The sequence below is a fragment of the Sprattus sprattus genome (assembly GCF_963457725.1).
Source record: "Sprattus sprattus genome assembly, chromosome: 14".
NCBI lineage: Eukaryota > Metazoa > Chordata > Actinopteri > Clupeiformes > Clupeidae > Sprattus > Sprattus sprattus.
The window spans coordinates 12144193-12157063 of NC_137912.1; the positions used below are offsets into that span (position 1 = coordinate 12144193).

Genomic DNA, 12871 nt, shown 5'->3' on the forward strand with positions numbered 1-12871 from the left:
ATGCTAAACCTGAGTGTGTGTGTGTGTGTGTGTGTGTGTGTGTGTGTGTGTGTGTGTGTGTGTGTGTGTGTGTTCACATGGTATATATGTGTGTGTATGCTTGTGTGTACGCATGTGTAGGAGTAACACTATAGCTTGCAATACATACTGTATGTGCAGCCATACCTGTGCTTGTGAGTGTACTATGTGCATGTGTGTGTGTGTGGGTGTGTGTGTGTGTGTGTGTGTGTGTGTGTGTGTGTGTGTGTGTGTGTGTGTGTGTGTGTGTGTGTGTGTGTGTGTGTGTTCACATGGTATATATGTGTGTGTATGCTTGTGTGTACGCATGTGTAGGAGTAACACTATAGCTTGCAATACATACTGTATGTGCAGCCTTACCTGTTCTTGTGAGTGTACTATGTGCATGTGTGCAGGTGTGTGTGTGTGGATGTGTGTGGATGTGTGTTTGTGTATGTGTGTGTGTGTATGTGTGTGTGTGTGTGTGTGTGTGTTAGTGTGTGGGTGTGTGTGTGTGTTAACTCCAGCTGTGGAGTGCTCTCAGGCAGAAAACGAGGGGGAGGTGTGAAGACACAGCCAGGTGCTCCCCCCCCCCCCCACCCTTCTGGCTCACACCTTCCCAAGACCACTTCCTCCACTCTAATTAGGTGAGTCCGTGGGGGGGCCCCGGGCAACGGGGGTGGGGGGTAGGGGGGTTTGGGGGCTCTTGTGAAACAGCTGGATGACCTGCCATTAGCCAACCAAGCCTCATCCACCAGTTATAACAGACACAAACAGACAAACACACACTCAAGCGCATACAATAATGGGGCGTAAGTCATGCACGTTCACATGCACACAGCCATACACACACAACCCAAATGACCCTATTCACATAACAAAATACACACACACACACACACACACACACACACACACACACACACACACACACACACCCACCCAGTGACCTGGTTGGACATAGTTGCATGTGATCAGGCAGACACTCACCTTCACACTGTTTCCCATCCCCTTTGTATCCAGGTTTGCAGATGCACTTGAAGGACTTGGGTGTGTTCTGGCAAATGGCGTCAATGTGACAGTCATCTGTGGCCTCCGAGCACTCATCTGTGTCTGGGACTAGCTCAGAAAAAAAGTTTTAAAGAGAGAGAGAGAGAGAGAGAGACAGAGAGAGAGAGACAGAGAGAAAAAAGAAAATAAATAAATAACAGAATCGGTATGCTCCGGCTGTCTGCGAAACCACAACAACGTTTGTGGTCACTTCCCACTGAAGAGTGGCTATTACCAAAATTGCACGAATAATTTTCTAATTTGCGAGATTGTGTTTCTTTCGCAAATCAAACCCTGAATTATGTCGTGCTTTCAAAGGAGAATCGCGCCAGACTCCACACTCCAGTGGGACACCAGTTATTAGGGATGTTTTTTTGATGAGACGAGGCACCGAAAAGATGGAAAAGTCAGGCTATGATGCAACTCAAATTATAGTACAATCTGTCCTCTCTTAAAATCCAACTTTAGGAAAATGCATGCAAAGAACAGAGAGCAAGTCACAAAAACCTGCACACTAACAAGCTAGTCCCTTACAAAAGAAAAAGAAGCATTATTGCAAGGATAAAATTGATTATAAACTTTAATCAGTTTTGGACACCAATTTTGGTCTTGGGAGTTGTTGGATCTATGCAATAGATCTCGTTTTATTATTAAAAACATAAAGAAATGATCAGCACTAGACCCAATGAGAAATCACACAGATAACTTGTAAAAACAAATAAAGCCAGGGGGCGATGGATAAATTAGGCCGTCCATGGACATGTGGAGAGGTGCGGCCGATGCCCTCCCTCACCTCCCAGCCCAGGAGGATTCTAATTGACATGGTTATTGTTCGAGGGGCCAAGGCACATCTGGGGCTAAACCCAGGGGCCAGCCTGCTCATCTCATTCCCTGCCCTGGATTGATGCAGATTGATGCGAATGTGTGCCTGAGCTCTCAGCTCTCCCTCTCCCTCTTCCTATCCTATCTCTCTCTTTCATCCTTTCTCTCTCTCTCTTCCTTTCTCTCTCTCTCTCTCTGTCTCTCTCTATGTCCCTCTCTCTCACTGTCTTATTTTGAGCCTGATCTTTCTGTCATTTGTGTTGGAGACAGGACTGCAGTTTACCCCACTGCTCCCAATCTCGGCCCTTCATCAGTGTAAAAATAGCCGGTCTCAGACAGGCATGGACCCATAAGCCCCCGTTTATTTCCAACCGCCCGCTCTGGCGAGGGGTTAAGCCCCCCGCTCGCTGGCCCCTCGCCCAGGAATACAAAAACTCCAATAAATAAACAATAAAAATGAAATTACAATAAATATTTTTTATAGAGTGGATGACTGCTCTGTTTTCTCCCAGACAAGTGGGGGGAAATAAAAGAGCAATAATCTTGGGAGCAGTAAAAAAAAAGATAGAAAGTTTCTTTCAGCTGTACAGCCAGCTTACCCTGAGGATATGGAAGCAGGTTAAAAATGAATGTCCCAGAAATGAAATATGGTCTAACAGGAGTGATTTTTAAATAGCCTAATGAAATAACCTTAACATAAGGAAACACATGCTCAACTTGCAGGGCAAACAAATGAATTGGTTCTGTGAAAATTGGACCTTGCCTATCCATCATTCAAGGCTTAACAAAGCCCACTCGATCACCCCTGGGTACATGTCTCGATATTGACTTCTCATCCCCGGCATTCACTATTGGGAATCACGAAGCGTGTCGCCGGCTGCTGAACAGTGGTCGATAACTCGCTTGATCGACACCTTCAGGGAGCGTGACGGACTTCAATCCTCCTCCCCGCTGTCGTCCATATGGACCCCTTAGGGACAGTGCGCTGAACCAGAAGAAGATGCGCGGCATCAGATCACAGGCACGGTTCGTTCAAGCAGACCGAAGAAAACTGCCTCGTCACACTGCGCCTCATTAAGTGGCACCTTTTTCACAGATCGAGCGGCACCGCAGGCAGGGTCATTCCAGATGCGCACCGGGCATTCACAGCGCTTCTGTTCCCAATGCTCATTAGCGAGACTTCGGGGAAGCCGCCAGGAATTAAATGAAACTTTGAAACCATGGTAAATCTTGGGCATTTAATCTTTGTTATACTTTTTACGGCCAATATTATTTTACGCACACAGTTAATTTCCCATGCAGTTGAAGCCGCAGTGATTAGACCAGTTATGCAGTCTAGGACTTTTCACTTCAGTGGGACTAGGTTGAGTAATTCAAAAAGTTAATTCAGCACTAATTAGCCTACACATTAAATTGCAAGAATAAATGTAACCGGTGAAAATAAACTCTACTTTTCTCTTTAGAAACAGATCAGCTAAAGACGACTTTTCAAGAGAAAAACAGGCATTTGAGATTTGTTATAAGTGGAGTGGAGAGACAGTGAGAGAAGGATTGAAAGAAAGAGGCGATTCCTCTTACCTGAGAGAGCCACGTTTGCCATTGCACCGCAAGTATTTATGAGGACGAAAAACAAACAAACGTCCCAGTAAAAACAAGCACTTCCCATGTTAAAAGCGGTGATTGAATGCAGTTTTTAGGTTGTGTGTTTCTTTGATAAGAGGACCGTTTTGGTACTGGCAGAGGGAGTGAGGACAGAAAGACCTCCGCACGGCACGCCGGCTCCTGATTGGTTTGCACACATTTGAGGAGGAGATTGGAGGTGTAAGGGAGAGGGGGAGAGAGAAGAGATAGAGGAAGAGCGAGAGCGTGATCCAGGGAGAGAGAGGGAGGGGGAGCTCTGATCCAATTGATTAAATTGGGTGCGACCACTGTGTCTTCTTCCCCGGATAATGTAATCAATAACTTTCCTCTCCCCTCGCATCCATGGATACGGGCAAGTAATATCATTGTTGTTCTTCTTGAGCATCAATCTTAAGGTTATCTATAGGTCCATGGTGAAAGCAGACATTTATTTATTTCCCTTAAATCGTAGCATAGGGAGAAACTTGGGCTAGCTTAGACTATACAGACCATTCTGTGAGGCATATGTACATTTCAGTAACATTATGCAATTATTCTACTAGGCCTACATCTTTTGTTAATGTCTTGTTAGACTCGTGTTGCTTACCATTTTTCTCACCTTAAATGGCATCATGCCAGACTCCTTTGTAATTGGTTAATTAAGAGAAAGTTTTCCCATTGTTGGAGGCAGGCTACCAAACGGACTATACAAGATTTGACAATAGCCTGCTTCTCGTGTTATGTCTTTGCCGTAGGAATCTGTTATGTACGGACGTTTTAATTTCTGAGGAAGGTAGATTTATTGAAGGAACTCACTCGTGGTTGCGCAAAGTACGAAGGCAAGTGAGGTAATAGTGCCCTCTGTCGTTTACACTGGGCATCACATTGTGGTAGAGAAGTTTTTAAATAAGAAACTAGATGGTGTGTACCATTGACCAAAATGTATCAAACTACCTGATGCTCGACTGTAAAATGAGCAGCAGATAAGTTGGACAAATTGCATGACATCTGAAAATAGTTTGTCGGTACGAGATGATAACAGGCCTATGTTAGTGACCTGTCAAACAACTGACCTATAGTTTTAGTGTAAGTTAAGTGTAGGCCATGACTATATCACAATATGCATCAGTCCATGTCCTTCTTTCAAAAAATAGTGCAAGTTGGCCTTGGCCTTCATATTCAAAAGTCACCAACACCCAAAAGTGAGCTGGTGCAGTTATTATTGTCTAAAGACATACAGTATAAGGACGGAACCATTGTTTGGCTGGCTCATGATCAGCTTCTTTGTCCCCTTTCTTCCCGCTGCGACTACGCAGCAGGCCTATAGAAAAGACATTCTGTATGTATGGCATGCTCGTTCACGAGGCGCGCTCTTGTGTGAAAAATCATAGCCCCGCCTCGTATAGAATGACAGTAATCCTTTTGTGACCAATCAGCGTCTCCGACATATCCAGCATCTGAGTGTCATGGCGTCTTCCTTGAAGGGGGCTGGGTCCACTGCTAAATAACCAGAGATTTTTTGTGTTTCTCCGGTTGAAACGTCGCTGCAACATACTATAAGGACATATTTATTGCGGTCAACGATTCGCCATGGGGACTGTTCATGCCAGGGTAAAATTATTTCCTTAAAACTCAAAGCGTCCTACAATTGAGAATGACCTCTCCTCCTCTCTTTTGTGTAGCACACAGGCTAGCTAGCTCGGCCACAGTTTTCGTTTCATGGTAGCCTGACCTGTCGTGTGTCGAGCTTTCTTCCTCAGTGAAGCTGAATTCTTGAATGCTTATCTAGGGAACACGCTGTACCGTTGAACAACGCTTTCCCAATGTCTGATTATCGAACACTATAGCAGCACTGAAACTGACGGATACTGTCAAATGAGAATTACTCGTATTTTCTGTCAAATTGAGTTGTCTATATGGTGGTCTTAACAACACGTGTTTGTTCATCTTCAGAGTTTGGACCCGCTGCCAATGCAGGGGCGAGACTTGGGCGTCAACCACGATGATATGGAAGGCATGGAAACGGAGCAGGACACTAAACAAGAAATTCTGGAGAACAGAAACGTGAGTGTCACCTGTCAGCCTCGAAATAAGAACACGTGGTTTGCCCTGCTCTTTGAGGTCTTCTAGTCCATAGCTACTGTTATCCTAACCAAACAGCATGCACCATTGCAAATTAAATTGTAACGTCTCGGAGGCCCATGGTTTGATGAACAACACACTTGCACTATTGCTGCATGTCTTCTACTTCAGCTTATGTTACGGATCGGTTAAACGACATTCAGTACAGTATGTTGCCTCTAGAGAATGCATACTAAAGCCAGAGTTTTTGATTAATTCATTAGGATGACATGAAAGCTTCATGCATATCACAGTTTTACTATTTTAATAAGGTCTAGTTAGGCATGGTTACTGAAACTTTTATTTTCATCCCTTGCAACTGCCACACCACCCAACTAGCAATTTCCATTTGGGAATCACATTTGGTTTTTGTTGAAGTCCTAGTTTTAACATTTGTGTGATCAGGGGAGTGATTCCGGGTCATTCATTCTTAAAACGTTCTCATTCAGATTGTAGTTCAGCATGTCAATATCGAGGGTCTAGGCAGAACCAAGGAGGACTACTTAGGCCACGAGATTTCTGATGTCTTCCACGCCAAGAACCTGATAGACGTAAGTAGTGAGAAAAGCATCTGTGTTTTGCCTGCCTCTGGGGTCCAGTGTGTCACAGAAATACAGTGGCTGTTGTGTTAGTGTGTCAATCTCTGGACTCTGGTCTCTCCAGGTGATGAAGAGGTCTCACGAGGCCAGAATGAAACTGCTTCGCCTGGGATGTTTTAAGGACGTGGAGGTGCTCATTGATGTTTCTGAAGGTACCTGAAACATCAGATATGCATGCTGATCGTGTTCAAGCAGGTGTATTGGAGTGGGGGAAAAAATGCATATTTTGTCCTTTTTATTTGTCATCAGGAGCTGATGCCCTGCCCAACGGTCTAGACGTCACCTTTGAGGTGACTGAACTGAAAAGGCTGACTGGCAGTTACAACACAATGGTCGGCAACAATGAGGGCAGCATGGTATGTCACTAATACACACACACACACACACACACACACAAACAAACACACAAATAAGATGTTATTTCAAGTCACAGAAATGGCAGAACAGTCAGTAGTAGGGGTGGGGTGGGTTTCTCAATTTTCTCTAAAACGATCTCGATTCATTTAAGTTCATAATCGATTTTTTTTTTGTACACATCCATTTTATGTTAAAATGCAAGCTGCCTCAATTATTTCATTGTTCATAGAACGTCAAAATTGTGACAAGGAAAAGCTTTTTCTCTAATAAAAACATAGAGAAGGTAATTCATCCGTTCATTTTCTTTAATTATCAAACACAAAGTAGGAAGTGATTTTAGACTTGAATGTTTTAAAAGTAAAAATGCATCGATAATCGTTTTATTAGTTTAGAATTGATAATCGATAATCGGTTTAAAATTGAAAATCCATAATCGGTTTAGAATCAATAATCGGTTTAGAATCGAATCTTTGACCTCTGAATCGGAATCGAATCGTGAGGTGTCAAGAGATTCCCACCCCTAGTCAGTAGAGTGTAATAGAGTATCTATAATTATATGTACTGGTACATAAACTAAAAACAAGCTGACATGAGTCGAATCTCATCTTGTGCCTACATCCTTTTTTCCGCAATAGTTGGCCATACCGTTGTGTTTCTACAAGTACATGACTAACAGGGTTCTCCGTCTTAGGTGCTGGGTCTGAAGCTGCCCAATGCTCTTGGCCGGGGAGAGAAAGCCACCTTCCAGTTCTCATACGGCACAAAGGAGACCTCCTATGGCCTGTCATTTTTCAAGCCCCAGCCAGGCAATTTTGACCGAAAGTAAGCTTTCTCACTGCGACGAATTAATGAAAAACACACACTCTTTAACATATTGACTCCTCTACATACGTATTGCATTACCATTTCCAAACCATGCCTAAGTCAAATGGTGTGTGTCTGTGTGTCTGTGTGTGTGTGTGTGTGTGTCTGTGTGTGTGTCTCTCTCTCTCTCTCTCCACCCCCAGCTTGATTCTGAATCTCTATAAGGTCACAGGCCAGTTCCCATGGAGCTCCCTGAAGGAGACAGACCGTGGAGTCTCCACAGAGTTAAATGTATGTTGCCCCATGACCACATCTCCTGCATGGCCAATTAGCCCATGTCCTGTTAGTTGTGTGTAATACCTTCTTACAGAAAAGGCTCTCTTCCTCTGTTTCTATGTAGTTCCCCCTGTGGATGACCACTCACACGCTCAAGTGGGAGGGTGTGTGGAGAGAGCTGGGCTGCCTGGCTCGCAGTGCTTCGTTCGCCGTGCGGGAAGAAAGCGGACACTCGCTGAAGTCATCTCTCTCGGTACGCTTTGTACTTGCGGTCAAAATTGCCTGGCTGGGGCTTTTTGTCCTTCAGGCCACGCAAAGAAGCTCTAAGAAGGGTCCAGCGATGTATACTGTAGACTAGAGAAGGAGTTAAAATGCAAGCATAACTAGGCCACAGAGTGGGCATAAAATGGCTGACATTCTGTCCTAAAATGACATTTTTATTTAGCTTCAAGTTATGTGAGATTATGAGTTTGACTATGAGAAAGTGAGTCTGCTCTGTTTTGGTGGTTTGACAGTTTAAACTTGATTATCAGCATTCCAAAAGGTTATCGCAAGGTCTGAATGAAAACCTATTGACTGGTGTCACACGCTGAGCTATTTTTACACCCGACAGGGCCTGGCACAGGATGCTAAATATACATATACATAAGCATAAGGCCTGGTGTTGGGCTTGTATGATCTGTTCAGCGGTACATGGTGAGAAGCCAGTGCTGTTAATGCGCAAATAATTATCTTACTGCAGACACCTTTTTCATCACTGCTACCTTTTCATATAGTCTAGCTAGGCCAAGGCACCAGAACGTCTTATTGTCAAAACATTACACCAGTCAAACTGAACAAAATACCCTCTGATAACAAGCTAAAGACGTCTTCCTGCTCCCGTAGCACACAATGGCCATAGACACCAGGAACTCTGTTATCCTACCCAGGAGAGGTGCCTTACTGCGGATCAACCAGGTCTGTATCTCCCTCTTCCCTCAGCATGGAAGGAAACACACAGATACTCTCTGTTCAGTGTTGGCATTGACTGTATTTAAATGAAGCTTGGTCAGTTTTGCACTGTTAAGGGACAGTGGCTGAAATGGGTTTGGTCCTGTTGTAGGAACTGGCTGGGTACACAGGTGGTGATGCCAGCTTCCTGAAGGAGGACGTTGAGCTGCAGCTGAACAGACCCTTCCTTTTTGGATCAGTGAGTGCATCCATCCATCCACCCACCCTCTCACTCGGAGGCCTGGTTCATTGCATTCCTGTTCACAATCTATTAACAGAGGCGCCTATCCAAAGCTTATTACTTAAACCTTTTTATGAAAATATATTTCTCCTTTTTATGTGTCTGTGTACTAGTGGTATTACCTAAGCTGTTTAAGACAAAGTGTGTGAGGGTGGCAGCATACACTAAGCAAAATACTGAAATGTCCCAGTTGTTACCGGTGACTGTTCAGATGTTGTAATGTAATAACTGAAAAAATGTGTATGGTTTTAAAGCATTTGAAGAATAGACAACAGGGCTTCAGCTAACTAATAGCAAACAATGAAGGCTTAACTCTGACGAGTGGATCTGTTTCTTCTTTCAGGTCCTTTCAGCCTCTCTCTGGGGAGGAATGCTCATGCCAATCGGGGGAAAGCCTTCCTCTATCGCTGACAGGTCAGTTGGCCCTGTTAGCATATTTGCATTTTGGATGATTCTTGCATCCTTAAATACTATATGTTGGTGGTGTTGTATTTACTACAGCAAGTTTTATTGCTATGTCGTGTACGTGTAAATGACTACAAGATATTGGCGTCTGTAAAGTGTCTGAGGAAGTTAAACCAGGTGGCATTGGCTAAACTGATAGTTAATCCCATTTGGCTAATTAAGTCTGAATGGGGAGAACATCACTCAGGAAAGCTGTTGAATGCAGACTGACTGTCTTATAAATGTTTGCAAAGAAGGGAAAAATGTTATTATCCAGCACAGCAACCTTTACCTACGCCTTTACAAAAGTCTCAAATTTTTGGCCATCTCCTTTCCAGATTTTATCTAGGTGGTCCAACCAGCGTGAGAGGCTTTGGGATGTACAGCATTGGACCTCAGAGTGAAGGTGAGAGAGAAAGACAGAGAGACATCATCTTACTAATGTACCCGCCGATCCACATAATCAGCTACAGCTTTTAATAGAATGAGGTGAATTTCTGCTGTGTGGTGTTACATGTGTGTGTTTGTCTGTGGTCCCCTCAGGGGATTATTTGGGTGGGGAGGCATACTGGGCTGGCGGGCTCCACCTGTACACCCCCCTGCCCTTCCGCCCCGGTCGTGGGGGCTTTGGGGACCTCTTCAGGACTCACTTCTTCCTCAACGCTGGAAACCTCTGCAACCTCAACTACGGTCAGAACTATATAGCTGGACTACACTTTTACATTGTGTGTTTTAATACACCATTGAGTGACAGTATAGAGAAAGGGTTAAGATGTCATACAGTGCATAGAAATAAGCAGTTGTACATTATACATTTCATTCACCACAGAGTGGCGCTGTTGTCCTATTAAAAAGAAAAAAACAATTCTCATGCAAAATGTATGTTATATTGATCTTTTCCAGTGGGGTGAATATTATAGGATTGTGATTGATAGTATTAAAAGAGCAATAGCCAGCACCATCTTTAAGAAAGTAAACTGAGGAGCCTACAACATGATTCATGTTTTTCACACAAACTACTGAAGGAAACCCATCAACATTAGGAATGTGAAAAGGGACCGTTTAATGTGAAAGGGTAGGAATGGTAGTTATCCTCTGTGGTCTCAACTGTTCCTCTGCTATGTTGTGTCTCCAGGCGAGGGCCCACGGGCTCACCTGCAGAAGATGGCGGAGTGCATCCGCTGGTCCTACGGGGCGGGCCTGGTGCTGAGGCTGGGGAACATCGCACGCCTGGAGCTCAACTACTGCATTCCCATGGGGGTCCAGAACGGAGACAGGTACCAACCGTTCACACGCAGTATCGACTATACAGGATATACACATGTATGGATGGACAAATGGATACTTTTTGATTTAAGTAACATGACCTAAAAGACAAGTTTTACATGGCCGTGTTCATGTGTATATACAACACTTTTGTCTATCATAGTCGTTTTACAGAAACAATTATTTTTTTATTTTTTATTTCACAATACCCTGATGAAGTTATTTATGTCCACTAGATGATTATGATCTTGTCCTGAATGAAATATCTCTTTATTGCACCATCTCATGTTCATGCAGAGTTTAGGTTAGCCAGTGTAGATTATTATGTCTGAATCTTGTTCCCAGTCATTAATGGGACTGCGTACAATCTGATCCACACTGAAGTATGTCTGAATAACGTACACCACTGCAGCTGAATGGGATCTGCTTTCTCCCTCACCTTCTAGGATTACTGATGGTGTGCAGTTTGGTGCTGGAATCCGTTTCCTCTAACTCTAACCTGAAACGGGCCCGGTCCTGTCGCAGACCATTCGTGGAGAGCCGGAGAGGGATACGTGCCCTTTGACCTGTTTTATAGAGAGAAACTCACACCAAGGGAACCCTCCAGCATGCACACACACTCCTGGGTTGTGCCTGTCCCCCCCCCGTCCCCCACACCTCCCCCACCATTTTCTGTTTATAGTCAGTTGAAACGAGCCTGTGAGATTTCTGCCATATTTGCTTTCTGTTGTACATGTCCATATCATTTATTTGAGAAGGTGAAGGAATAAGTATCCAACTATGCATGTAGTTGAAATGTGTATGGTGTACGGCGTGTCTGTACAAGTGTAAATCTGACAAATTGCTTTTATGAATGTATCATGGAATCTGACTTCCTGAAGTGGCTTGACAAGTTTTGGTGACATTACCCCGAGGAGATTCTTGGCAATTTTGGATTTACATGATGTGGTACCTTGAAATATGCAGAACGAATTTGACAGCCGGAGTTTGTAACCTTTGAGTTTTGTGCATTAACATATTGCACTCTTTGAAAAAGAGATTAGGAAAGAGTAAGGAAATGTTAAACTCACCCTCGCTCAGTCAACAGGCAGACGTTGGGCTGTAGTTCTGTGTTTTGCGTGTGCACTTTTATTCCCTTTTTTTTTTGTTTGTTTGTTTGTAACTCAGCATTCCCCCACGCCCCACTTTCCTCAGAAACACTACACAGTTTCAGTCTTTTATACCAGAATGCAAAAATGGTAGAAGTCACAGGGTTATAATTTTTCCATTTACTGAATATCAGGTGTTAACTTTTGTGACCTCCCCCAACACCACTGACCTCAAGAGCCACCTGGAAGAGTAGTTACAACGCCTCTACTACAGTCAAACAAACAGGGTCGCTACTGATAACATCCACATTAACAACCCCTTTTAAAAATGGTAGTTATAAAATGAAAGCACCTTTCTTTTAAGTGTCATTCAGCAAAGTGCATAGAGTTGCACTGACACACATGAGTCTGCAACTCTGTCACCTCATGCCAAATCCATATGACAGAGTCTTTGCAGATTCTCCCGTAGGTTAAGCATCCCCATGGCAACCCTCTGTGGGCTGGGTGTGAATGCTACGAGTGTAACCCACCAGCAGTGCTCTTACGTTAGTCCTCTTTTCCATGTTTAGTGTCAGAACTGTTTAATTATGCACAGAAATAAATCACTTTTGTCCCCCCAATGTCATGCGGCTTTGCTTTGTTTGCACCAACTCAAAAGAAAGACAAAAAAAAAGAGAGTCAGAGATTGCTCTCATTAAACCATGTTAAGTCATGACATTTGTTTGCATGTAGTGCGCTGATTACGCCGACAGTGTCGTTTGGTGGCTTTCATCTGTCACAGTAAGCAGGCACATTTGAAAGTAAATATCATGGCTTTCTCTTTGACCTGCGTTAATGTTGATGTAGGATGTATAATGAAAATACAATTCCAAGTTTACAAACCAAACCTGGGTCTGTTAAATGTCCATAACATTATCCAGACTTGGCCTATGCAGACATGCTTAGCATCTTAGATCTCTACTCACAAAAACACGTGTTTGAACTACTACATCTTGTTTATAGCCAGGGCTGAATGCCAGGGAATGAATGAATGGAAAAATCCAATATGAGAACACTTGTCATGTTGTTCCACAGCCAGGAAAGTGGCCTTGAAGAGATGGTGGGCATCGATCCAATGCTACCGCTCTTAGAACAGGTTAGATAAGATAGACGCTGAAGTTAAGGCACACATACTGTAGTACTGCATAATTGTTAGG

The 12871-nt window shown here is 43.7% G+C and overlaps 2 protein-coding genes across 2 annotated transcripts in view; one reads left to right on the forward strand and one right to left on the reverse strand.

Annotated features, from left to right (window-relative positions):
• The window catches only part of scube1 (signal peptide, CUB domain, EGF-like 1), a gene marked incomplete at both ends in the record, with an annotated part of 86629 nt that extends 83094 nt beyond the window's left edge, over positions 1-3535 (reverse strand). Inside the window, 2 exon segments of the mRNA XM_080851151.1 lie at positions 988-1116; positions 3448-3535. Coding sequence (XP_080707277.1) covers positions 988-1116; positions 3448-3535 — 217 coding nt within the window.
• Positions 3536-4952: 1417 nt separating this feature from the next.
• Positions 4953-12287, forward strand: samm50l (sorting and assembly machinery component 50 homolog, like). The gene is made up of 15 exons (XM_080851544.1): positions 4953-5100; positions 5443-5553; positions 6060-6161; positions 6274-6361; positions 6459-6565; positions 7258-7388; positions 7574-7661; positions 7771-7899; positions 8532-8603; positions 8749-8835; positions 9221-9291; positions 9660-9727; positions 9865-10011; positions 10457-10598; positions 11034-12287. The coding sequence occupies exons 1-15, from the start codon at positions 5080-5082 to the stop codon at positions 11077-11079; spliced, it is 1410 nt and encodes a 469-aa protein (XP_080707670.1). The 5' UTR covers positions 4953-5079; the 3' UTR covers positions 11080-12287.
• Positions 12288-12871: the final 584 nt, after the last annotated feature.